This window comes from Thermobia domestica, chromosome 10, assembly GCF_964235325.1.
Source record: "Thermobia domestica chromosome 10, izTheDome1.hap1.1, whole genome shotgun sequence".
Lineage (NCBI taxonomy): Eukaryota > Metazoa > Arthropoda > Insecta > Zygentoma > Lepismatidae > Thermobia > Thermobia domestica.
Window position 1 is genome coordinate 151368615 of NC_137463.1, and position 27405 is coordinate 151396019.

At 36.4% G+C, this 27405-nt stretch overlaps 1 protein-coding gene across 2 annotated transcripts in view; it reads right to left on the reverse strand.

Annotated features, from left to right (window-relative positions):
• Window positions 1-27405, reverse strand: part of LOC145662773 (uncharacterized) — a 356070-nt gene that overhangs the window by 52550 nt on the left and 276115 nt on the right. For both annotated transcript variants that reach the window (XM_081728643.1, XM_081728642.1), the window contains one exon: window positions 8785-8844. In XM_081728643.1, coding sequence (XP_081584769.1) covers window positions 8785-8844 — 60 coding nt within the window. The remainder of the gene's footprint in view (window positions 1-8784; window positions 8845-27405) is intronic.

The following is a 27405-nucleotide window of genomic DNA, read 5'->3' on the forward strand; positions in this document are numbered from 1 at the left end:
CGTACACACATTCTCGCTCTAATGCGAATGAATTTGAAAATGTTTCCTGTAGTACTGGTTCTCAAAGAGGCTGCCAGCAGGACCGACCAGCGAACTTGTGCGGATACTCGCAGTATCGCGGAGGCTTAGCCACACAAGTACGGGCGCGGTGAGAAACCTGGGAAACTCTCAGTAGAAGGATTGAGTAGGCAGCCTGCTCAACCCTCCCGCTTCACGGGTTGCATACATGATTACACACATGAACTTACGGGAAGCGATAACATTGTTAATGTGCCCATAAATGAACTTCTGAGTCAAGTTCGTCTTTAAACAGACACAGGGTCACAACTTAGTGTTATTTTGTTATCAACACTCAATTCTTTTCTAAGAGCTCAAATAACAAAAACTAAAAACAACAAATAAGAGGCATTGGAGATACTCTCTATGGTACAGAAGGAACGCTTATGTTAACATTAAATTTACCAAATACGACCTTAAGGCATAAATTTCGCGTTGTAAATGACAAGGTTACGTTGCCATCCGATTGTCAAGGCATACTAGGATTAGACTTCTTTTCAAAAAATAACTGTGACATTTCATTTTGTAAGGATGCAGGTAAACAGGTTTTGAGAATCTGCATCCCTGCACGTTGCGAACAGCTTGTAAAATTGCCGACAACGTGTAGTGGAATATGTTTGGTGCTCAAACAACATCTTTCACCGAATGTAATATTAGGAGAAGCCATTACAGAATAATGAATTTATAGGTTGCATTTTAAATGCGAATGAAGAACCAATTGTTATAGATGTCGCACCAATACAGTTAGAACCTATTAACAATATTAATAAAGTATTGGCCATTCAAACCAACTTAAAATCATCAAGGGGTGAACCACTGAGTGAACGTCTCCAAAAATTACATGAGTTATTGCGTCTAGATCACCTAAATTCCGAAGAAAGGGACAGCGTGGTTTAAATATGTAATGACTATCATGACGTTTTTCTCCTCCCTGGAGATAAATTAACTCATACCACTGCAACAGAACATAGTATAGAGCTACTCCCACAACACAAAAATACAGTAATAACTCAAAAGAATTATCGAATACCTGAGATCCACAAAGAAGAAATTAAAAACAAATCCAACAAATGTTAGATGATGGCATAATTCGACCATGTCGTAGTCCTTGGAATTTTCCATTATTAGTGGTACCGAAAAAACTCGATGCTAGTGGCAAACCACGCGTACGTCTATGCTTGGATCTCAGAAAGTTGAATTCAATTTCTGTCGGTGAATATTTTCCTTTGCCTAACATCACTGAGATATTAGATCAAATTGGTAGAGCAAAATATTTTACAGTTCTCGACTGTACCCAGGGGTATCTATAGGTGCCTCTTCGCGAAGAAGACAAGGAAAAAACAGCATTCACATCGGCAGATGGCCACTGGGAATACAACCGAATGGTTTTTGGATTAAAAAATGCACCCAGTTCTTTTCAAAGGTTAATGAACACTGTTCTTGCCGGCCTCAATACTATCAAATGTTTTGTCTATATCGACGATGTAATTGTCTATGGTACCGATTTACCTAATCATAATTAACGTTTACGGGAGGAATTACCTAATCATAATCAACGTCTACGGGAGGTATTGCAAAGATTTAGAAAATGTAATCTGTTATTACAACCCAAGAAGTGTGAATTTTTGCGAAAAGAGGTAAGCTACTTAGGTCACGTTCTTTCAGAAGATGGAATAAAACCTGATCCAAAATTAGTTGAGAAAGTAGTAAACTATCCGCGTCCAAAAACAATTAAGGAAGTTAAATCATTTCTTTCACTTTGTTCATACTATAGAAGATTTGTAAAGGATTTTAGTAAAATAGCCACTTCATTAAACGCGTTGCTTAAAAACATGCTGTATTACAGTGGACAGAAAACGAGGAAACAGCGTTTGAAACTCTAAAAACAAAATATCCTCCTATTCAGTATTAGCATATCCTGATTTTACATAAGATTTTGTGATCAGCTGCGACGCCTGTGGGGGGCCATTGGCGCGATTTTGTCTCAAGGCGAGATTGGCAACGATAGGCCGATAGCTTACGCGTCACGTACTTTAAATAAAGCGGAGAAACACTATAATACTTCTGAAAAGGAACTTTTAGCGGTCGTTTGGGCTTGTAAAATTTTTCGACCGTACATATATGGCCGAAAAACGATCATATTAACAGATCTCCGTCCCCTTCAGTGGATTTTGAGCGTAAAAGATCCGGGCTCGCGTTTATTGCGTTGGAGGATTAAACTGGACGAGTACTGTTATGAAATTCGATACCGCCCCGAAAAAAACACCAAAATGCAGACACCTTGAGTAGGACCCTAATAGTAGGAGAAAAGGAAAAGAACGAAGAAGAAGAAGAAAAAGTATCTGAACGGAATAAGATTAGTAACACATTAAGTTCAGACACTAAAAAGAAAATACTTCTTGAATTTCACGATTCACCGTTAGCAGGACACGTAGGAACTAAGAAAACATGAAAAAATAAAGGAATATTTAACATTAAATAATATTAGCTTAGATGAGTGGCCCAACTTGAAAGCAGATGTTGAAGGGTATATTAGACAATGTAGTTCGTGCCAGAAAAACAAAAGTATGCAACACAAAACGAAAATGCCCATGGTGGTAACGACAACGCCTCACTTTGTTTTCGAGCGCTGTGCAATGGACGTGGTAGGGCCTGTCACACCGTCAATATCAGGGAATAAATACATCCTACCATTCCAGGATGATTTATCAAAATATGTAATAGCAGTTCTTATACCGCAACAAGACGCCACTACAATTAGTAAGGCCTTTGTCGAACACGTCATACTCAAATTTGGAATTCCAACTCAATTACTCACAGACCACGGATCAAACTTCTTAAGTCAAATATTTGCCACAACTTGTAAATTACTCCGAATAGACAGAATATATACTACAGCATACCATCCCCAAGGTAATGGTTCGATTGGGAAAATGCATCAAAATTTAGTGCAAATCATGCCACATTTTGTGTCAGAAAATCAAACAGATTGGGATCAGTGGCTACCGTATGCAATCTTTGCCATAAATACAAGTAAACATAGTGCTACGGGGTTCACTCCCCACGAATTAATGTTTGCAAGACCCGCGAATATTCCTGGAATATTACAACAAAAACCATATGAAATAAATTATAATCCGGAAGAATATGTTAAAAACTTGAAACAGAAACTGCAGGAATCATATAAGTTAGCTCGAAGTAATCTTTTACAGGCAAAAGAAAAAAGTAAGGAATACTATGATCAGGATATAAAAGAACAATTATTCAAAAAGGGGGATATGGTTCTATTATATGACGAAACTGTACGACGTGGCCGATTACGAAAATTGTAATCGCACTCTAACCACTATTCAGGAAAATGAACAACTTAAAAGTAGTCTTGAATATTTAACCGAGGAAATAAATAAACGGGAAAAGAAATTAACCAAAGCATATGTGACCTTAGAAATGCGAGTAACCCTCAATGAGCACATACGAAAAATAGATAAATTGGTAAAGGAAACACGACAAAATTTTGAGCTCATATTACAAGCTATAATAAATGCACAAAAAGGAATTTACAACCACATATAATCACACCCACTGAAATTTTTCGACATTATCGAGATAACGCTGTCACCTTGCCCCAGGGACTTTCGTTACCGTTCCCAACTAGTGTCTCGTATGGATATCTTCTCTTAAGGATTATGACATTAAATGTATTTTTACACGAAACCATATTAGGATATGTAATTAGTGTGCCATTAACTGAACAATTAAAATTCGATGCGTAACATGTGTTACCATTACCCATACGATTAGTAAATTCTACTACAAAATTCATATATATACAACCTGAAAAGGAATATATTATAATTGATAATACGAAACAATATTATGCAAAATTGACTGAGCAAAAACTTTCGTTGTGTAAACAGCTAAAAACGAATTGGTATATTTGTAAGCAAGCATATCCAATCTTATCCACTCATTTACACGATAAGTGTGAAGCAAGGTTGTTACAATATACACGTATAATATCAGAAGATTGTAACAAACGGATTGCTCATTTAGATAAACCCTTTGGACACAACTCGATAACAATGAATGGTTGTTTGTAACCCCGTCTGAAGAAAAATTAACTATACTATGTCAGAATCAGGAACCGTATGACATAATATTACATGGCACTTGTAAATTGTATTTAAAACCTAATTGTAAGGGATATGGCATTCGAACCTTGATACAATCACAGAACACCTACACGACTAACATCACAAACAAAGACATTGTGCCAAAATTAAATTTGACATATGAATGTTATGAATTGCACGGAGAAACCGTTAGTATTGATAATATCCAATTAGACATCACACAGAAACACATAATAAACAACTTAAATGACTTGCAATTGGCATCTCACAAAATTGATGATGTAGAAAGAGCCATAAGCGAGCAGGAATGAAAGTTATACCATTCTACACAGGTGAATAAACTTTCTACGTTTGCCTATGTAGGTGGTATATTGTGTTGTTGTGAAAGAAGTAAATGTTTCAAGGTAGCGAAAAAATGGTGCGTTGACGATGATTGTTGTAAGTGTATTTGTTTCAATTCAACAATAATCAATCGTATTCATTCAGATCGTAAGAAAACTCAAGTGACCCCAATGAGTATGAGTCAACTGGCCCAAAGCGAAACCAGTTTAATCGAAACGGAGGAAGCAACTGAACCCACATCCGGAATCAAACCCAGGAAAGCTTTGCCACGCACAAAAAGTCGATGAGTGACTGGGAAAAAAAGTCTAACCACTTTTTTCCTTGTGGGGTGGAGGTGATGTACCCCCACGTTTTTCTCGTCTGGGTACATGTTCTTTTGTTAAACACTGTATATTAATTTTCTTGTATTAACTCATCAGATTATAAGGAATTTATTATAAAGAGTATATATATTTGTGATGGATTTCAGTGTATAGTTCAATTTTAAGAACAGTATCAAATATAGTTATCATTTAAAGGAAGTGTGAAAGGTTAAGCATAATTTGTCAGAGAAATAACATTGGCATTCATTTGGAAAATTAGTGATAGTTAAGTGTCAAAGGCGAAGCTATGGCGTAAACCATCTGGTGATCAGTGAACAATGTCAAAGTGTCAAAGGTGATGCAACATTGGAACATCAGGTGATGGACGAATGATGCAAATATCAGCAAATATGGGTTTTTGGTAGTTTTTTGAAATTAATCAGAATATGTCTGACCATGATGAAATTCTGTATTAACCTTATACACGTGTCAATGTGACTGTCGACCGGATCGAGCTGGAAAGCGACAATTACGCAGCTGAATGGTGCGTATAAAAATCCCCTCTTATCAGATAAGCGAGGAGTTTTACTTCAGTTATTCTGCTGAACGCTCCCCGTGGAAAGTTGCTGAGGCGCGTGCACCAACTTTTCGCCACCACCTCGTTCCGGCGACAGAAGTAACTCTGTATTTCTTTGTTGTATTGGACTTAATCAAATTTCAAATAAACGTACTAATATCAATTCTTTCTTTTAGGAGAATTACCACCATACCATTGGGTACGATTCTAAGGACTTACGTCTTCTCTTTGGTGTGCCCCTTTGCCTGCAAATCGTAATTTGGTCACGTTTACCTTCGGGACATAACAATGGATGATCTGTACAGGGTGCAAAATGACCAGGATAAAAAGAACAAAAGGCAAATAGGCAAATTATTGCATGGCATGGTTAGATAGGCCACATATTTTTTTATTAATAAAATGATAATATAAAACAGTGTATATAACTATTAAATAAACAAGAATAATCTAACACAACAAATCTGTCATACCTAAATTCAGAATAAATATATTCTTCTGGCAGCCTTTACTCTTAAGCTTGCAAGTTGTTCGGGTGGTAAAATATCAATAGTCTATACGATTTTCACAAGAACATATTTAATCAAAATATTGGATCCCATACGCCAAATATGTTTCTCTATTGTTACCCCTTCCCGGGGCTGATAGTTTCCCTGATCATAATCTTGTGCTGGCCGAAGTAGATATTCAGCTGAGAATGTAGGCAGAAGAAAAGTAGGTAACAAAGTGTTGAATAGTGAAAAGTTGAAAAACGAGGAAATAAGAAATCTTTTCGTTGATAAATTTGAAGAAAAATGTTCAAACGAGGGAAGGATAGGCGCAGGTAGTAACGCATGGTGGGAACATATTAAACGTTGCTTACAGCAGACCGCAGAAGAAGGAGTCGGTTACCGCGAACACAAAACTGCTAAGAAACCGTGGGTTACAGAGCAGATGTTACAGAAAATGAGGGAGAGGAAGATGTGGAAAGAGGTTGATACAGAAGAGGGCAGAAAGATGTACAGAAAGTTAAATAATGAATTACGAAGATAAACAGACAGAGCGAGGGAAGAATTTTACAAAAGAAAATGCGAGGACATAGAATAATTAGAAAGAGGTGGGAAATATGACGAAATGTACAAGGAGATGAAATCTATGAAACTTCGGAGGAAACAAGGGAGTATTATGATGGCAGTAGAAAATAATAATGGGAAGGTAGTCAGCGAGAGAAATGAAGTCATAGGAATGTGGAAAGAATACGTTGAAGACTTATATGAGAGTAGGGATAGACCGTGTAGCCTAAATGTTGAAGTAGAAAATGAAGTAGGCGATGATACAGTATTTAGTATTCTTCGGGATGACTTTGAAAAGGCTATATCCGAGATTAGGAACGGAAAGGCAACCGGAATAGATAACATACCAATCGAATTTATTAAAAACATGGGAGACAAGGAAAAGAAAGAATTGTTGCGACTATACAATGAAATATATGAAACAGGAGAATGGCCAAAAAATAGCTGAAAACGATCATGATACCGATGGCTAAGAAATCGAACCCAAAGAGATGTGAGGATTATAGAACTATTAGTCTCATATCTCATACAGCTAAAATTCTGCTCCGAATACTGAACAGAAAGTTATATGACAGAACAAATAAAGATGTTTAGGAGGAGCAGTTCGGGTTCAGAAGAGGCAAGGGCACAAGAGATGCAATTGGATTATTAAGGGCGATCGGTGAAAGATTTATAGAAAAAGGGAAAGAGGTGTATGTTGTATTTATTGATCTAGAAAAGGCTTTTGACCGCGTGAATTGGGAATTGTTGTTGGGAGTTCTAACGAAGATAGGGTTGGAATGGAAAGATAGAAGACTCATAAGAAACTTATACATGAACCAACAAGTAAGTGTTAGGATAGGGGAAGAACTGACGGAAGAGAGTGCAATTGGAAGGGGAGTTCGACAAGGATGCTGCCTCTCGCCAACACTATTTAATGTCTATCTAGAAGAGATAGTGAAAAAGAGCCTACATGATGATGATGGAATTTCGGTAGGAGGTAGGATGATTAGATGCATAAGATTTGCAGACGATATGGCGCTTCTTGCAGAATCTGAATAGAAAATCGATAAAATGTTAGAAAAAATTAGAAAGGGCTTTGAAGAATATGAGATGAAAATAAATGTTAGAAAGACAAAAGCCATGGTGATTGGAACGAAGTGGTCTGTGTCAAATATAAAAGTAGGAGGGGAGAAAATAGAACAAGTGAATAGTTTCCGATATCTGGGCAGCATTCTTAGTAATAACATGAAGTGCGAACGTAAAATAAAAGCAAGGATAGGAATGGCGAAAGAAGCCTTTAGAAGGAAGAAAAGTCTGTTTTGTGGGACCTTGAATAAAGAGTTAAAAAGAGTCATAAAATGCTTCGTTTGGAGGGTTGTACTGTATGGGGCGGAAAAGAGGACATTACGTAAAGGTGACGAAAATCGACTGGAAGCCTTCGAAATGTGGATGTGGAGAAGAATGGAAAGGATTAGTTGGGTCGAGCGGAAAACGAATGAGAGAGTGTTAGAAATGGTGGGTGAGAAAAGAACACTTTTAGATATTATTAGGAAGAGGAAGAGAAACTGGTTGGGACATTGCCTAAGAAGAGATTGTATCATGAGGGACGTCCTAGCGGGTATGGTGGCGAGAAAGAGAGGGAGGGGGCGAAGGAGACTACAATTAATGGATGATATAAAAACAGAAAGATCATACACGAAGATGAAGAGGTTAGTGGAGGACCGTGAAGCATGAAAGCTTCTCAGCTGCGGCAAGTGACCTGCCAATAAAGGCAGAATACCTATGAATGAATGGTTACCATTAATTAGTATTCTTTTGGGTCACTTGAACTATGACAATCTGCCCTTCAGCTCAGCATTCTCATATCGGATGGTATGCATAGCTAAATATTTGAGATAAATATATAGAAAAAATAAATAAACAAAAGAAATCGCATGCTTTAATTTTTTTGACACAAAACGTTAAGTTATTCTCGAATCTTCTATTTTAAAGATTCTGAAATTGTAAATTTTATGTTTGATCTCAGAAGGCCACATAGGATGTGTACCGAAATTCTAGGATTTTTTAAGAAAACAAAGCATTTGATAAGTAGTGAAAATCAATTTCGACATAAAATGTACAAGTGACAGTACAGTGGCAGTAAGGTCCTCAATAGCATACAATCACTACTTTATATAAACTTACAGTCTCATACTATTGTAATTGATATAATTCATAATAAAAAATCAAATAAATGTGTTGCGACGTGGACGATCAGTAAAGTGAGTCGTCAGTCAAAGAAGGACAGGGACAACTAACTGTCTTAGGAGCCAAAATCAAGTTCTTATAAAGAGTACACTTACCGGTATGAATACGTTGATGAGCTTTTAGATGCGAGCTCTTCGTATAAACCTTCATACAACCTGAAACAACAAAATCAAACGGTTAACAGAACTGTGGAATAAAATCCGTCAAATGTTTATAAATATATAAGAAAATACGTGCGTGTCTCAGTAAATATGTGTTCAAATCTCTCCTACCTGAAGGCACATTATTTTTTAATTAAGGCTTTTACGAGGCTTCTACTACTACGCTGCTACCACATTAAGCAGTAAAGGGTTGGAATTCTCTCTCTCTCTCTCTCTCTCTTTCTTTCTTTCTTTCTTTCTATATACATATTCGCTTATTTGTGTCAGAAATTAGACAATGCTGTAATCTAAATTTCAACCAGACTTAATGATTTACCCATAATAAAACCTCCACATTCATTAAAAAAAACACGTTTTATATTTTATTGAGTTTTAAAAAGAAGCAACTTTAATTTTTTATCAGCTCATAAAAGCACGATTATTTTTTTATCAGTCTTTAGAAAGCGCGGTTGTTTTTTTTTATTAGCTCTAAGAAGGAAGTTCCCTTTGTTTAGGAGTATAACATATCTAAGAGACTGCCGACCGGGCGCGGTTGTCTTTACATGTTTGCTAATGGCTATCGGTATGTTAAAATCTAGAATAGAGTATCTTGGTTGTTACTTCGCTAAAAGAGACTGTTTTACCTGCTTCGTCGAAGGTTGTCAATCACGGCTGCTAACGTCTTTCCAGGAAACCATAACTTCTTCCATGTGTGTTTCTTCAGTAATTAATGAATACGGCTAAAATATGAGTTCTCAAACTAATATGAACCAGATAGGCTCTGTTGGACTAAAATATCAGTTATTTTAGTAAAATAATGATTTATTGAAGCATTATATGAATTTGACATTGTAATATTAAGAATGGTAAATATAATGTGCCTTTACTCATCAGGAAAAAAAAAAGGTTTCAGAAAATAAAATGCCTCCTAACGTACTTTTACACTACGAGGATATTCCCATCAGTCTAATGTTAGGGATAAAGAATAGAAATCTTATATTTAGCGTTTATAATCATGGGTGAAAGCCACCGAGAAGTGAATTTCTAATAGCCTCAATGAAGAGGATCGTATTTTCATTTGTCCTTTATTTCGTTCGAAACGTTGATATCGAACTTAGGATGCATGTCATTACTTGCAAGCGTTAGCTATGTATTTTACGAGCAGTTTTCCACACATTTCTCATTGTATGATCTCAAAGTATTTTCAATCGAAATTTCTATTTTAGCAGTTATTTACATTCATTATTATTATTATTATTATTATTATTATTATTATTATTATTATTATTATTATTATTATTATTATTATTATTATTATTATTATTAAAGTTATTATTATTATTACCATTTGCTCCAAGCATTGAATTATGAAAATAAAATTTTATGTGTTCTAAGCAAGATTTGAATCGTCGACCCCAAGATTACTAATCCCCGTGCTACTTACTAATCCATCAATGTTTTTGCTATGAGCTGAGGTTGCGTGAATATAGGAGTGATAGATCTCTCTTTCTGTCTCTGTGATAATGATAACTCAACACTTGTTCTAGATAACTTTTAACGTTTCACTCTTCATGAAGCTTTAGAGAAATAAGGTTCGCTGTCGCCTAGTTGTGAAACTACCTAATACAGGAAATACTAAAATGCGAAATCACACGTTCAAATCAATGAATACCTATATAGTCCAGTAAAGATAGGATTGAGAAAGGAACAAATTAGTAACAAGCTGAAAATTGGTATGGAAGTAGGGGGATGTATCAGGAATAACATACTAAAAGTCCCCTAAAATCCCACTGTAGCTTTTCCCGCAATTTTGAAAAATGTCCGCCATCTTTAGACGACAAGGAATTTATGGAAATCGTCACCCTTTATGTTTATTCCTCTAGCCACTATTCTATCACAAAGCCATGAATCATATATGGTTGGAAACCTTGAAAGACAGAAAATCTAAGTAAATAACATATATGCCCATCGTGCTAAATTTCTAGAAGCAGAGGAAGAAGAAAACAGCTTTTTTATTTAAAAAAGATATATTTTTAGAAATCATGAGAAGTTTGCAACACTGACAGTTATTGCACACCAACGAAACACCGCCAACAGATGTCCTTGATATTTATCTCAATCATAGCCAACAATGACACAAATCGGTGCAAAACAAGCCGAGAAAAAAATTTAACTTATGTTACTTTCTGACCTCTATGTACAAAAGTGCATAAGGTGACATACACTTTCGCGGTTCTAGTCACCTTCTTTTATCACATAGGACCAAGAGTTATATATCATTGGAAATATTAAGAAACGTAAATTCAAACAAGGTAACACTTATACTAATCAAGCCCAATTTGTGGAAGAAGCGCAAAACCCAAAATTTCGGGATAAAACGTGGTTTTCGCATAAATTCTTTAAAACTTGTAACACTGGCAATTAGCGTATGTTAACAAAACTCAGCCACCGTTTTCACTATCATCATTATTAATTTACTCTTAAAATGGCCAACGTTTTTCCCAATGGAATAAGCTTTTATGATACATAGTTTTACATCACTTAAATATAGCAGAAAAATCATTTATTGACAGCATTAGAAAGTAGCAGAAATTGGTAGTCTCCTATTCATAGGAAAATCTAATTCACACACTTAAAATCACTCTCAACTACAATAGTCATTTGAATGTAATTTTTAAAATATGTCTTGTTTATAACTAGAATGCAATTTTCCTCCTACTATTCTTCAAATCAACTTAATATTTACATTAGACGTTAGTATGCACTTTGAGAACATTTTTGTAACTAGTCCATTCGGACTTATTTCATTAGAAATCAATGAGGTTATCATTATCTCGTTCATCTTTATGGTTTTTATCATTTGATTTTGCATTCACACATCATTGCATTGCTTATAAGAGATACTTTGGATACCACATGAACTCCCGCCGGGAATCAATTCCGGGTCTCCCACACCAAAGACGCGTATAATAATAATATATTTGATTTTGAGTTTAGCGCCCCTTTCAGCAGCGAGACTATATAAGAAGTGAACCTACGGCTTAACGTAGGCTAAGCCCCGAACCACATGAGCTCCCTACGGGAGTCGATCCGGGTCTCCCACGCTGAAGAAGCGTATCATAATAATAATAATAATAATAATAATAATAATAATAATAATAATAATAATAATAATAATATGAACTGCGTTCTGGTAGTGATGAAGGAGGTATTAGGGCTGATATGATCTTCTGGACAATAGAACTCCGGATTTATTTTGAGGTTTACGAAAATCTTACGGATCGATGCAAGAAGTAATTTGCACTAAGGAGGAATCACAATGGGATATATAGAAAAGGTTTTACATCTGTACACCTTTCTTTTGGATAAATTAGAAAGTTGTCCATCACTTCCGTGTAATACATATACTATAAATGTGTACGGCAAAAATAAATGAGAAATTACAAAATGAAAAAAAGTAAGAGCATCGAGTGGGACTCGGACCAGGTTCAAAAGTACTAAATCCGCACAAAAAGCAAGAACTTAGCTTGCATGGCTATCGAGACAACTATGAAGGTCCATTCCTATTTCATGAATAGAGAACGAATTTCTTAACAGCTCTCCCTCCCTTTTTTTTAACGAATATTGTGGTCGAAAAGCGTGTGTGCTTTACTTACAACCAAGTTTTCTGCATTTACTAAGTACTATGATGTTCTAAATGTATCATTACATTAAGTTATAGAAAGACAACCGAGTATTTCAAACAGCAAACTGTGAGCTGTGTTGAGAAGTCTCGTTATTTTTTTCTTTTCACTTCCCCTACCCTTACGTCGACTGCGATGTTGCCAAACATACAATTTTAAGGGACTTAGAAAAATTCGGGCATGCAATTATATTTTGGAGAAGTGTACAAAAAGATTGTATCGAAACAACGCATTAGTGACACTTTCAACTTAGCAGTACTATCGCCAACAACAGCTGCTGCAAATCAGCATAGTCTCCGAGTGTTTTATCAAGTTCATAAGTGGAAACATCAAGAGATGACTTCAACTGAATGGGGCAGGAGAACTTGTGGTGATTGCCTTCTTTCTTTAACATTTAAACAACCTGTTCCAGAAGATTTGTTAAAGTTTATAGCATCCAACTGGCAGGCGAAATGCGGAAACAATTGTGGGTGCAAAAGAAGAGTGCTAGATTGTACATCACTTTGTGAGTAGAGTAGTGGATACGGATGTGGTGGTAGCACTACTTTAATTGAAGATGCAGATGAAGGAGGGGATGATGAAGCTGTCACCAAAACCAACTTCTTTGAGAAGGAAGTTAACAAAACTGGACATTCAACTGCAAAACGCCATCGAGAAAAGTAGGTCTCAAAGTACACTAGGATATTTGAAATTTTTGTTTAAGTTCATTTATCATCGCAAGGCTTTCTATGGTGCCATATAGACTGATCAGCAGTTGAATTAGAGACAGCAGGACAGTTGCAGAAACCGACCTGCAGATGCTCCACTAGTGCATGTGAATGAAATGCATCGCGAGTTTACTGCTGCCGTGTACTTCGTCTCTCGGTATCCATGTCAGTGCAGTGTGTGATGGGCAAGACGAAGGACTTGAGTGCACTTCACCGTGGTCAAATTGTGGGGAGACAGACGACTGGGTGGCTCGATTTTGGAAGTGACTGCGACACTCGGATATTCAAGGGCAACTGTGTCAAGGGTGTATCATGAGTACCTGGCTTGCGGTAAAACCGCACCTACACGGGCTACTGCCGCGGTCAGGGGTGTGTCGAGGATACTGATAGACGCCGAGTGGCCAGCATCGTAACAGCCGATAGACAGGCCACAGTGCATCAAATCGCGGCGAGGACCAATGCAAGACAAGAAAGCCGTGTCAGCAGCCACAAAATTCGCAACCACCTGCTCGCCAAGGGGTACAGAAGCCATCGACCTACACGAGTATCCGTTCTAACAGCACAACACAGGAAACAACGTCTAGCATGGACAAAGGAACACTGCCTCTGGACCGTGGAAATGAGGGAAAAGGTTGCCGGGATAGTTTCACATTGGTACATGCCTATGAACCAATAAGGGTGCGTCGTAAACCGCAAGAGGAAATGGATCCATCGCGACAACAGGGAACTGTGCAGGCCAATGGTGGTGGTAATCTCATCTGGAGCATGTTTACGTGCCTGAAATGGATCCCCTAACAGAGTAACACAGTCCTTTACACGCAAACGCTACCGCGATATTCTGGACGACCATGTCATGTCATTTGCTCGGCTGCTACTTCCAGGTGGTGACCTTATTTTGCAGAGAACAATGCGCCGGTCCACCACTCTAGGATGGCACCAAACTGGTTTGATGAGCACTCCTCTGATCTGGCAACACGGTCATCGAACCTCAATCCCATTTAACACATCTGGGACGCCATACAAGGACGCCTTCGGCAGTGGACACTCTTCGAACTAACATGCAAGCTCTGTGGGAGATTTTCCAGCAGATATGGATTGAGATTCCACAACACTTCAGGCGCCTCGTGGAGTCCATGCCGCGGCGGGTAGTCTCTATTATCAAAGCGAAAGGTGTGTTACACGATATTAGGTAGGTGTCTATAGTTCAACTGGTGATCAGTGTATATTGTCTTCCTTTTCATAACTACAAAACTTATAAGTTTAGCCGTTTAATACATGCGCAGAAGAATCTAAGCATAATTATAAAATCTAGTATGTATAGTGAAATAGTGAAAATCATGAAACAGGATGGTATTTGCTGTAAATCGGATACAAAATGCATCTGAAATAATCTAGGTAAGTATATTTTCCTTCATTTTTAATAATTAATCCTTGTTTAAACCAATTTTTTAATTATTTTTTTTCTTAATTTATATTTTCAAGCACTATTAGATAAAACTTAAAGGTACACTGAACTTTTGGTTACGCCAACGTGGAAAAAGTGATCACATATCTGGACCTGAGAAGTAGACTATGCCAAGTCACTTTTTGGTCGAAATTCAGTTATCATCTTTTTCTTACTTACATTAGCACGATGCTTCCAGTGGTAAATTGATCTAGATCCAAAAGCAGCTAGTTTCGGAAATAGCCAGTTGTAAACTAATCCAAGTCACAGTTTGTGTAAGAGGTAAAGAATGCTATGTGCACTTAGCTTATCCTCCGATATAAATATTTAGATACTAATATTCTAAGTCAGACTTGAAATAGTCTACCTTGCAAGGACATATAAAAATATTTTTTATTGTCAAATAATAATATTCTAAGTCAGACTTGAAATCTTATACCTCTCAAAAATATATAATTATATCTTTTACTTCTGACTTATCATATTTGTGTATTTAAGCACATAGGTGTTAAATTCACTCTCTCTGGAGCGCAACAATCGATTACCACAATGTAGCTTCTATAAAAAAAATAAAACAGCGGGTGCTTAGTCTTATGCGGTTGTTGAATCGAGCAGACGCACTGCAAAATGGCTGAGAGAAATCATATGATATTGCAAATGGTCCACAAACAAGCAATTGAAGATGATAGGGAAGATATTGGTAAGTACTTGTTTATTTTAATTTTAGAAGGAATAAGTAAAGAGAGGACGTTTTGGTTTAATCTCTTTTAATAGATAATAATTAAATCTCACTCATCCATCTTTTTAAAAAGAGTTAATCAGAAATAAAAAATCTGTATTTCCAGAGTTGCTTTCAGAAAAAGTTATTTGGGAATATTTTTTTTTAAACAAAAGGGGATATTATATGCAGAAATACAAGTTTCGTGGTATTCTTTCAGTATGCGCTGGGCAGGGAGAGGATTTTGCCAATACATTACAACGAGACCGATGCAACTCACGCAAAACGTATCTGGTCCATCCACATTTTTTTAAATTTAAATTTTGAAACGGCGCATATCAGAAATCTGCAAAGACTCAGTCTCGGGAAGCGTCGAAAATTAACACGGAATTGGCATAATACTTTTTTCTAATATTGCAACCCTCATTTTAATCATTCCTCGTTTTATTTTGATGGGGAAAATACATGAAAACTCATATATTTTTATTCTCATTGCTTATAAAGGAAGTTCTAAGCTAGAACATATGATGTTACTGTGAGAACTTGCGATGCATGTGTCTAGGTTTTCGGCCAATCTAATTTTATTTCTTTTATGTCGTACATAATTCCGTAAATGTTTACTTTTTGTTCGCTCATAAAGCAGTAAGATCACAAGCTGTTGTCTTAGTATTAATTACTTTTCTGAACCTAATTGGAATACTAAGAGTGTCCTGCCGAATCCATGGAGTCCGCGAAGAAGAGTTGAAGAACTCCTGATATGTACTGAACAACAAATTCAAATACAGAAATGTACGAGGCGAGTTCGAAAAGTAAGAATACAAAGACTAGTATTTAATGAAGTGTAAACACACTAAAACATCTGGATTAATAATTTGGATAAAACACGTAGATTATTGTAATCTTGTTTTCCGAACTCACTTTGTGCATTCGTTTATTTGGATTTGATCGTCATTCAGTCCAGATCAGCGGTTCTTCATCTGTGTTCCCCAGACCCCTGGGACTTGGCAGGACTCAACAAGCCTCCCTTAGATTCCGAAAAGTTTCGGATACAAAAGCAAACACTGAGGCATATCCGTAAAGTTACAACCCCTGTAGGCGGACAAGTAATATTTTTGTATGTAAATTTTTAGACTGGCTTTCAGTGCCAGCCTCTTGCTTCCCTCTCGCGGCTGTTTCTCTAATATTACAAAATGTTCACTACAAGCGATTTAGTGATTCAATGATACCGTATTCCTCAGAGGCTGACACTGAAAGCCAGTATAGCCAACCTACACACTAAAACATTACTTGTCCATCTACAGAGATTAATGAATATGCTTCTCAGAATATTGTGACTTGCGTTATTGATTTTTTAAAAATTTTTATCGTTTCAGATAGAGCTGGTGTGCCAGGACCTAGTGGCTTAAAGTGTACTCCTACTGCACCAAGCGATGTATGTAGTATGGATGATCGTTTGGATGTTGATGATATTGATGATCCCGACTATGAAGAACCTTCATCAGTTTCAGATTCACCCCCTGAAGAAACTACAAAGACTAAAAAATCAAGGAAGAGATGTAGAGATAAATCTACTTGGAAATCTGAAATTCTCAAAAGGAAGAGAGCAGCAGGAGAGGAGTATGTTTCTAGAACAAATAAAATCGTGGCCGCGAAAAGTGTACGACCTGGTTGTCCTGGGAATTGTCGCCGGCGTTGCTTTCAACTTATCTCCGAGAGTGAAAGGAAACATATCCATAAAAACTTTTGGAATTCAAATGTAATGATCAATCAAAAACGGCAGTTCATAGTGTCTTGTGTGGAGAAGGTGCCCATCAAAGTCAGACGGGAAAGAAGTGGCCAAAGGAGTGGGCAACGGACCACAAGTCTTTGCTTCAGCTTTCGAATCGAAGGTCGAAAAATACGAATTTGTAAACGCTTCTTTTTGACGACACTCGATATTTCTGCCCAGTTTGTGACCACTGCGCTAAAAAAAACTGCAAGACGGAGGTGTTGTTATGGAAGATAGAAGGGGAAAACATGAGCCTCCAAATAAAATATCTCCAGAAGTACGTGCACAAGTAATACACCACATTTCAAGATTTCCAACACATAGTAGTCACTACTCCCGTGAAAAATCAGTAAGAAAGTACTTGGGTTCCGAATTAAATTTAGCAAAAATGTACAAACTGTATCGCGAGGAATGTATACAGAATGGTGTACCGGAAGCAAACGTGAAAGAGTCTTATTATAGAGCGGTGTTCAATTCAGAATTCAACTTATCATTTAAAATGCCCGAAAATGACACTTGTGACACATGTGATAGTTTTGTTGCCAGCTTGAAAGAGAATCAAAGTGAAGAAGATAAAAATAAGCTCCAACTCGATTATGATAATCACTTGGAAGAGGCTAATAAACGATACAATTTGAAATGAGAAGATAAGAACAGAGCAAGAGGCAATTGTAAAGAACAAGTTCTTATGGTTGACTTACAAAAGTGTCTCCCAACACCATTGCTTAAAAATTCTGAAAGTTTTTACTTACGGAAATTGTGGACATTCAATTACACTATTTTTGATAGTACTACCCAGAAAACTTACTGTGTTATGTGGGATGAAACAAAGTATGGGAGAGGTGCCAATGAAATGGCTTCGGGTTTATACAGGTGGGCAGAAATAGAGCTTACCAACAGTGATGTTGAAGTGATAACAGTTTGGTCTGACAATTGCAGTGAACAAAACCGGATGTGTGTCTTTATACATGTGGTTGCTTCGAAAGTTTCCGAACTTGAAGATTATCAACCACAAATTTCTTCTAAGAGGTCACACTCACTTGGAAGTGGATTCCAAACATGCTGTGATTGAGAAGGCCAGGAAAGCGCTTCCGCATTTCTCGATAATGACACCATGGGATTGGCAACAACTTGTTAGAAGTTGCAGACACAAACAACCTTTTATAGTTGTTAACATGGAGCTTGAACATTTCAAGAATTTCAAGGCATTGTGTGGACAACGCTCAAGTCCTTTGCGTCTTTCTAGAAAAGGTACTAGTGAACAAGATGTATTTATATCAAAAATGGTCCACATGCAAGTACGTCAAGATAGTCCTGGAGTGCTATACTACAAGGAGAACTTCGGTGAAAACTTTCAAAGTGTTGACCTAAACAAACCTACGCGATATGCTGTGTGGCCGGACGAAGTTCCCCAATTAAGTGATTCATTGAAGCCCATCAGTTCGGCCAAGTACAAGGATATTCAAAGATTTTTAACGTGGGTCCCCATCATTTGGCATGAGTACTACAGAAACCTACCGCATCGTAATGCTGACGGGGACTCAAGTGATATGGAACATGAATGATTCTCAGTGTAATCATTGAAATCTCAATTATTTCTATGAGTAAATACCCTGTAAAACAATAATATCATTGTACCACATGCGTGATACATTGAAATTACTACTTTACAATGTTTCTTTCATTTTAAACTGCAGTTATTACTTTGCTAGTATATAGCGAAAACAAAGTTTTGTGGTAAAATATTACAAGTCATTTTGCACTAACACATAAAACATTGTTGCTAACATCGCAAAATACAACTTTAGGACACGGAATAAAGCAAAAATGTTTACTTTATAGACCATGTTAGAAAAGTTAAGTATCAGTTTTAAAATGTTCAATAAAAATATTACGCAATTAACCAAAATAGCGTCTTCAAAACAGTTTTTTGCTTCTCCTGTAAAATTAATAAAATGTGACTTATACTACTCTACTTGTCAGGTCCAGATATTATATAACCTATAATATTAGAAGTATAATAAAGAAAGAATAATACTTTTACGTTTATTGGCTTAGAAGCCATAAGGCAAACACTACGTGCTGGGGAAAATTTCAAGATGACGTACTGCTTATTTAAAATGGTAGGAAACCAGCAACTAGAGTTTTGAGATTGTTTTAGTATATCAATACCTATAACATATGCTAACAGGTTTAATCTTTTTTTCTTAACTTTTTGATTGATTTTAGTCGTAACTGCACTGGACTAAGCCTATTTATTCAAAAAGGCGGAAAACCCACTACTGGATTCTTTTGCAGGATAACATCAGTAAAACATATTTCAATAGATTTCACCTTCTTTTTGAAACGTTATCTCAAGTACTAATTTCAAGGGACACATAGGCCTACATACAGTAAGATAGTACGAAAGTCTACTTTCAGAGTTCTTGCGCACCTCCTGCCGACGCCCCTGTTTACGAACTATTTATTAAACTAGCCGGACTTCCAAACCTGTTGATACTTACGGAAATCGCAATGAAAATCTCAAATCACTCCCATCTCAAATCACTAAATAGTTTTCTCTTCATTTTAAATGATTCATTCATATGTTTCTACAGAAATTGTGTGCAGTCTGATAACGTTTGAAGCTTCATTGCGCATCTCTGACATCGTATATAGTAACAATATTATACATCGTTTTAAAACTTATGAAATTTCCAACAACTTTTATTCGAGCACTTTGTTCATATTTCTACTCTATTAAGTTGTATGAGGCAATGAAAGTACATGCCTTCGAATACAGATAACTATTTTTCACTTTATCCTAAAGTTATGCAAAACCGGTTACACGGAGAAAAGTTATAGCGTGTTACATTGCCTATAATAAAGAAAGAATGATCCTACTACATTAATTAGTTTAGAAGTTATGTGGCATAAAATAAGTACATGTAAGAAATCCAAGATCGCAGACTATTTATTGAAAATGGCGGAAAACCCGCAACTGGATTTTTTGGGATTTTCTGGAAGTTAATGAAGAGATTACGAACAAATTCCAGAAGATCCCATCTTTTTATTTAAATGTCTACCTCAAACATTATTTTGGCTGCACTAAAGGAATAATTTTTGAATTAGCTGTAAATAATATTTGCTTAATGTATTGATTAGAGTTTTAAATGTAATATTACATCATTATGGATTTTAAACTTTTTTATTATAGCTAATATTGCATATATTCTATGATAAATTAGAGTTTGTTATTATTCGTTTTAAATATTTTGAACTGCTTACAATTTATTGTGCATTTCGAATATACTGTATTATCAAGGAAGAAGTATTGATAAGTAATAAATTGACCGTCAACTATTAGGAATAGGTGCATCAGACTAAATTTTGTCATATCAGAAATATTAATTTCCTCTTACTTAAAAATGGTTGTTTAAGAAGTCTCAAGAGTGCAGACAAATGACCTCCATGTCATTATCAGCTAATGCATTAGAACGTAGAAAATATATCTAGTGCTAATTATAAAACTCTTTTATAAGTTATTTGAAATGAAGCAGGTTATTTTCTAAGTAATCGGTGATAACTTTTTAATCATCTGCAAACGGTGTACTCGTGCGCATTTAGATTGGTAACTCGGAAGCAATATTACTAGCGTTTCGTATTACCTCTTGTTCGATAGGTTAACACGTTTTATTTTATAAAATTGACTAGGAATTTTTAAGATACCTATCCGACATGAACGAGATTGCAAGATAGAAAGCTCTATGAACGTAAGATATATGGTATTGTAGTTAACATCGAGTGTTATCAAGATTACAAATTATCAAGATTGTTACTGACACACTGATATGTCTTGCTTTTATAATGAGATCTACGTGCTTTACAATCCTTTCGATCGTCAACTAAAGAGGACACTAGCGATACCTAATGTCGATAGATAGATAGAGAGCAGCACAGTTAGTTACAACTTCTTGTTCATCTCAACCATAGGTTGGTGAGCAACATGGAAATTTTAAAACCTCTCTCTCATTTGCGAGATGTTTATACTTTGATAAAGTCTCCTCTTCGTAACTGCATCTAAATATTCTACCATTGGCCTTCCTCTTCCTGGTTTTCCTTCTTTTTTCCCTCTATCAGCACGGTGATTCAATCAGAGTGCCGAATAAAATGTCCAAGCATCCTGTTTCTTTTTTTTCCTATTGTCTTCAACATATGTTGTCCTTCATTAGCTTCCTTTAGTACTTCATTCCCTTTGCTTTCGGTCCATGATATGCGCAGCATTCTGCGCCAACACGATATTTTAAATGCTTCCAGCTTGGATATTTAAACTTTTCTCAATGTTCACGTCTCTGAAGCGCCATACTCTATACCAGGGTCTTAATAAATTGTTTACGAACGTCCAACGACACATATCTTGATGTTAGTAGTCATCTTTTCCTATCGAATGCTTGTTTAGCCTGCGCCATTCTGGAACTAACGTCTTTTTCACTTCTTCCGTCCGTCTTCCGTTACAACTATTAACCAGATAAATTATTAAAACGGTAACGGACAAGATTGATATGTCTTGTTTTCGTAACAAGATACTTGGTTACATACCTTCTGATCGTTAAATGATTAGTACACTACTGACATACGAGGGCTGTCTAAAAAGTATCCGACCTTTGGCCAGAAAAATAGTTGCGAATACCTGACAGGATTTGGGACCCTAATCCCCTTCAAAGGGGATTCCACACACTTAGCCCACCGATCCTTCCACTGCTGGAAACACCGCTGGAAGTCTTCTTTTGGAATGTTGTTCAGCTCCGTCGTCGTGTTCCGCATTATGTCTTCTCTACTCTCAAAACGGGATCCCTTCAGAGGCGTCCTCAATTTTGGAAACAACCAGAAGTCACAAGGAGCCAGATCTGGAGAGTAGGGAGGTTGGCGAACGGTTGTAATTCCATGTTTGGCTAAGAACTTGTGGATCAATTGGGATGAATGTGCTGGGGCGTTGTCATGATGGACGTGCCAGTTCTTCGCTGTCCACATGTCTGGTCTTTTGCGCCGGACTGCGTCAAGGAGTCGCCTGAGAACATCTTGATAGTACTCCTTTGTCACTGTTTGTCCTTCCGGTGCGTACTCGTGATGCACAATTCCACGGGCATCGAAGAAAACAGTCAGCAACACCTTGATTTTGCTTCGCACCTGCCGCGCTTTCTTCGGCCTTGGAGAATCGGGATGCTTCCATTGAGACGATTGTTGTTTTGTTTCTGGGTCGTACCCGTACACCCATGACTCATCTCCAGTTATCACGGAATTCAGATACCCAGGATCAGTGTTGGTGGTGTCCAGAAGGTCCTGTGCAACGTCAAAACGGGTGTCTTTTTGTTCCTGAGACAACAACTTGGGTACAAATTTAGCAGCCACTCGTTTCATGTTCAAATCGTCACGGAAAATTGCATGTGCAGAATCTTTACTCACTCCAACATCTTCTGCAATCTCCCGCACTGTCAAACGGCGATCTGCCATCACCAAATTTCGCACCCGCTCAACAACAGCTGCATTCCGAGCAGTTTGGGGCCTGCCGCTACGCTGCTCACTCTCGACTGATGTGCGGCCATCTTTGAATCGATTGAACCATTGTTTAATTTGTGTTACACCCATCGCATCTTCTCCAAACACCTGCTGAATCTTACGAATTGTTTGGCTTTGAGAATCACCCAGCCTTTGACAGAATTTGATGCAGTATCTTTGCTCAATTCGTTCAGTCATCTTGCGAGAAACACTAAATCTGACGAACACTACCAACAGCACCTCACTTCGCGACCACCAGCTCACGACTGGCACACGCGAACGCGGTGAAAAAATTCAAGCATGCGCATTAAGGTTCCTCCTTCCACCGTGCACGGTGGCGCCCCCTGAGAATCACTACTTTGCGTGGAAAAAATTAAGGTTGGTACTTTTTAGACAGGCCTCGTATGTTGTCGATAGATGGGAAGCAACATAGCTAGTGACAACTATCAACCTGTTTTCAACTATTAACGACATAATTGTCAGACTAAAATGACGTTTTAACATACAGTAGACATCTTTAAAAATGCTTCTATATTAGTGTTACATATAAAACGGAATAAATATATTTATCATATAGTAGAAGCATAGATAACGAGATCTAGTACGTTGTGTCTGTGAAATATTAGAACATACATGATAGACCAAGACATCTTACTTTTATACTAAAAATTAACCAATTAAGTAATAACTCTATGATTATAATATATTGTTTCGGTTTCCATATTTTGATATGTCCATTACTTTTGTTCATATCATCATGTACTACTAACAAATTGATAGTGTAAACATATGATTAACTAAAAAATATGTTAAATAAAATTCTATATAACTATAGGTAAATGAAAATTATATATTTGTTGATTACATAATTAATAAGTATAGGACTGATGATTTATTGAGTAGATACTCATTAAATCCATGTATTCTTATGACAAAATTATATTGTATTGTCAGGAAATTCATAGATTAATTTTTGCTTAATTTTTTCCTTTTTCATTTTTGTTACTGCAACAGAATTAGTATTTCATTTACTTCTTTTAAAATACAAATTCGTGTTGAGTGTTTTTGTTCAGAAATAAGCAACAGTACACATATTTCGTTTGCTACTGGGCACTAATTTGTGTCCAGGTCGTTGAAAAAATTAATTTCGGCGTGCATTTTGGTGCAAATAACCTTCCAGAAAGAAGCCGGTTCGTTCCAAAGAGCAAAACTGAACTTAGGAAGATTTGAGTTATAGCTTCAAGTGGCAGCGTAGGATTAGAGTAACGTCCTGGACTCACGAGTAGTATAAATTCAAAACGTAGGTTCCAATGGTGGTCAAGACAAAGGTCTTTTTTTTCAAAAAGTGATCGTGAAGAATCGAAGAGTGACTTCTGATACTAAACTAGCAATTCGTAATAAACAATCCGAGTCCGAATAAACAGCGTGTGTAGTCTTCATCATACAGAGTAATGATAACTAGTTCTCATATTTATATTCGTATCTCTTTCTCTCTCTCTCTATCCATCTTTCTTGACGTTTCCTTATCATGTCTTGCATCTTTCTCTTTTCTTCTTACTTCCTTTACATAAAGTGTGTGTTTGTGTATTGTGTGAGTGAAAGTTCCTTTTATCCTGTGGGTTACCGAGTCTCAATCGAATCACCGTGTCACTGCGATGACCAGTCTCAGGTCTAGCGTCTTCATTCTACCATTGCCACTTACGTTATATCCGCAATAGGTGAAATCGAGAGTGGATGTTCGGAACAGACGAACGTTCAGAAATGACTAGAAAATGGCCCATTTTTGGTCAAGACAGATTTTATTTATATTAATTTGACAAAAAAATCCTTTCCATCCCATAATACTTCGATTTGTTTTATCCGCGTATGAAATGCAAAATATGGAAGATTTGTTACGTCTATAAGGAACTAACATCCAATTTTCCTTTTAAACATTTTTAACTTTTTATTATGATACAATTTGGAATTTTAATGTAAGCTCTTTCTGACAGAAATTTAGCAGTAAAATAGGACTCATTCAATTTTTCTTTCTTTTTCTATATTTTCTTTTTCTTTTTTTCCGTTTGCATTAGTAGTGTCGAATGGAAGGTATGACCTACGCTACCTACTATGTTTATTATATTGTATTTGAGATCTGTATGTTTAATGAACACTACCGAATTTGCAACAGAACCATGCGGAAAGACAGCATGTGTGTGAAACTTTTGGCATGATCCTAGATGTCTTGTAACTTTTCAGTTTTACTGGTAATTGAGTACTTAATTTGATCACCAAGTTTGGTATTCATTTTGAAAGTGACTTAATGAATTTTTCAAGCATACTCTACGTATTTATTTGAATAGTTCTGACATTTTAAACATAAACGTTATTTCTATATAACCGTTGGATTTCTGGAAACGGAACATTATAATGTTTGGTTTTTTTCTTATTACCTTTAAATCCAATATTGTTATCTGTACTTCCTTTTCTTTTTCTTCTTCTATTTCCTTTCCTCTCTGTCCCATTCCGTACCTCTAACAGATGTATATTGGTTTCAATTTTTCATTAAGATATGTTTAAGTTTTTCTCTATATTAACTTATGAATCTCGCTTCGTCTAATTTTTTCTTTCACTTTATTGACACTAATAAATGTATATTTTGGAATTACAACTGTGCTCATGTTGTTGCTGATTTCAATATGGGGGAGAGGAAAGGAGGAGAGGGAGGGGTCTTTCTACCAGACACGATTGTGGAATAAGAAAGTATATATTGGATGGCCTATCTGCAAGGTGTTAGCTGTCACTTTTTTATGCGGAGTGTATAAATTCAGTAATTCACCATGAATATAGTAAGTTGAGTTGAGTTGATTTTGAGTTTTAACGTCCCGTTCAACAGCGAGGCTATATGAGACTTGGACCTACTGATTAACGTGGAATCCGAACCACATGAGCTCCCGCCGGGAATCGAACCCGGGTCTCCCGCGCCAAAGGCGCGTACGCTAACCGCTTAGCCACGGAGGAGCTCATGAATATAGTCAATCAGAAGTGTTTTGTAACGAAGAAATAACATAAATTGTAAAATCTCTTTTAACAAACTGTCGAGATCTGAGTCGACAAACTTTATACTTTCCGGTTCCGATTACCTCGAAAGCCCGGTAGCCAGAATTAGCCCGGGATAAGGGACTTATATATTAAAAAATGTCAATTCCAGCCAAATGCAGACGCCTTTTAGTGTGGGGGAAAAAAGGAATTAAATATTTCATTTCTAGTTCTATTAATCTTGTAGTTTTGAGTCTGAGTCATAAACGCTGACAGAAATAAGAACAATGAATTATGATTATTTTGTAGAACATTCCACTTTATTATCACAAAAATTTTATCTTCCGATTTCGTTAGTTGTAAAGTCTTAGAGTAAATTGCTACACTATGTAAAGTATGTGTACTGTCGCTGATTTCTGATGACAATCAGATACAGAGGTAAAAGATAAATTACAGTAATAGTTTTCTATTAAGAAGGAAATATAACTACTTTTATTTTAACATTTTTTGGCTTAAAATGTTTGTTCGAGTTCATCCCCATCCCAGTCAACCTATGGTATGGAAATGGAAGAACACGTTTAGATTTTTATTGTTGATACAAGTATATTAAATATCCTAAATTATCGATATCGATCTTCCGTGTGGAGGGGAAAGCGAGGTATTAGGCGATAATAAGACTTGCGATAGATGAAGTAATAAAACTTAATACTTACAATAATGTTTTCTGATGTCAATTTCTTTATTACTATTGTAATGTAAATAAACCCACCTGCAAGTTGCAATATTATATACTGTAATTTCTTAAGCGACAAAATTTTCTCTTCCCAAAAAAAAGAAGCAAGAAAGCACCTGTCAAAAGCAAGTGCTTCGAACTTTGACCTAGAATGTATAAGAAAGCCTATTGTTCCTCTTTTTTTTGAGATTTCCAACCCTTTTGGCCTTCGGAACCGCTGATTGTCATAAAGTGCAAACATGGACGCTATATGTAGACATACTTTTATACAGAGTCAGAGATTTTGAAAAGGAAACGAGTATTCAATAACAACATTAATAATATTATTAATAATAATAATAATTATTATTATAACAACTGGGTTTACAAGGTGGGTTCCATGTCTTTCTCTTGCATGGGAGGCCCGCAAGTCTGCTATGCCAATTTTGTTCTTAAGTCTGTGTTTGTCTCTCCGTTTCGTGTGGATGTTTGTTCTTGTGCTATTAGACTTTTATATTAAACCTTTACATTATATAACCTTTTTGTTTTTTACGGGTTTTTGTGAAGAAGGAAGGAAACTGCATTTCTCTGATATCTATTTGTCCACATTCATCTTGTGTGAACTGCTTAGGTAAAAAGTTTTTTTGTACCTTTTTGTCATCCATTTCTCTCACAATAATAAAACCGTCATTCTTAACAATTTATTTTATTCTCTTATTTGCAGTTCGCCAAAATGATATATTTTAACAAAATTGAGGTTTGGTCCAACGCCTTTCTAATTCTCAATCAACCCAACGACTCAGAGTTTTGGGTTGCCTACAATTGCAGGAAAAGAAGAATTGCAGGTGGGAATGCACTTTTGGAGTCGTCCATACAAAGCAATGTTCTTCAAATAGGTAAATTGTTCTTGATAGTGAATAATTTGTATTCTACAAGCTCTTCCTTTCGCTGAAATTTGCAATACAACAAATGCTATGCTAACAAGTACAAA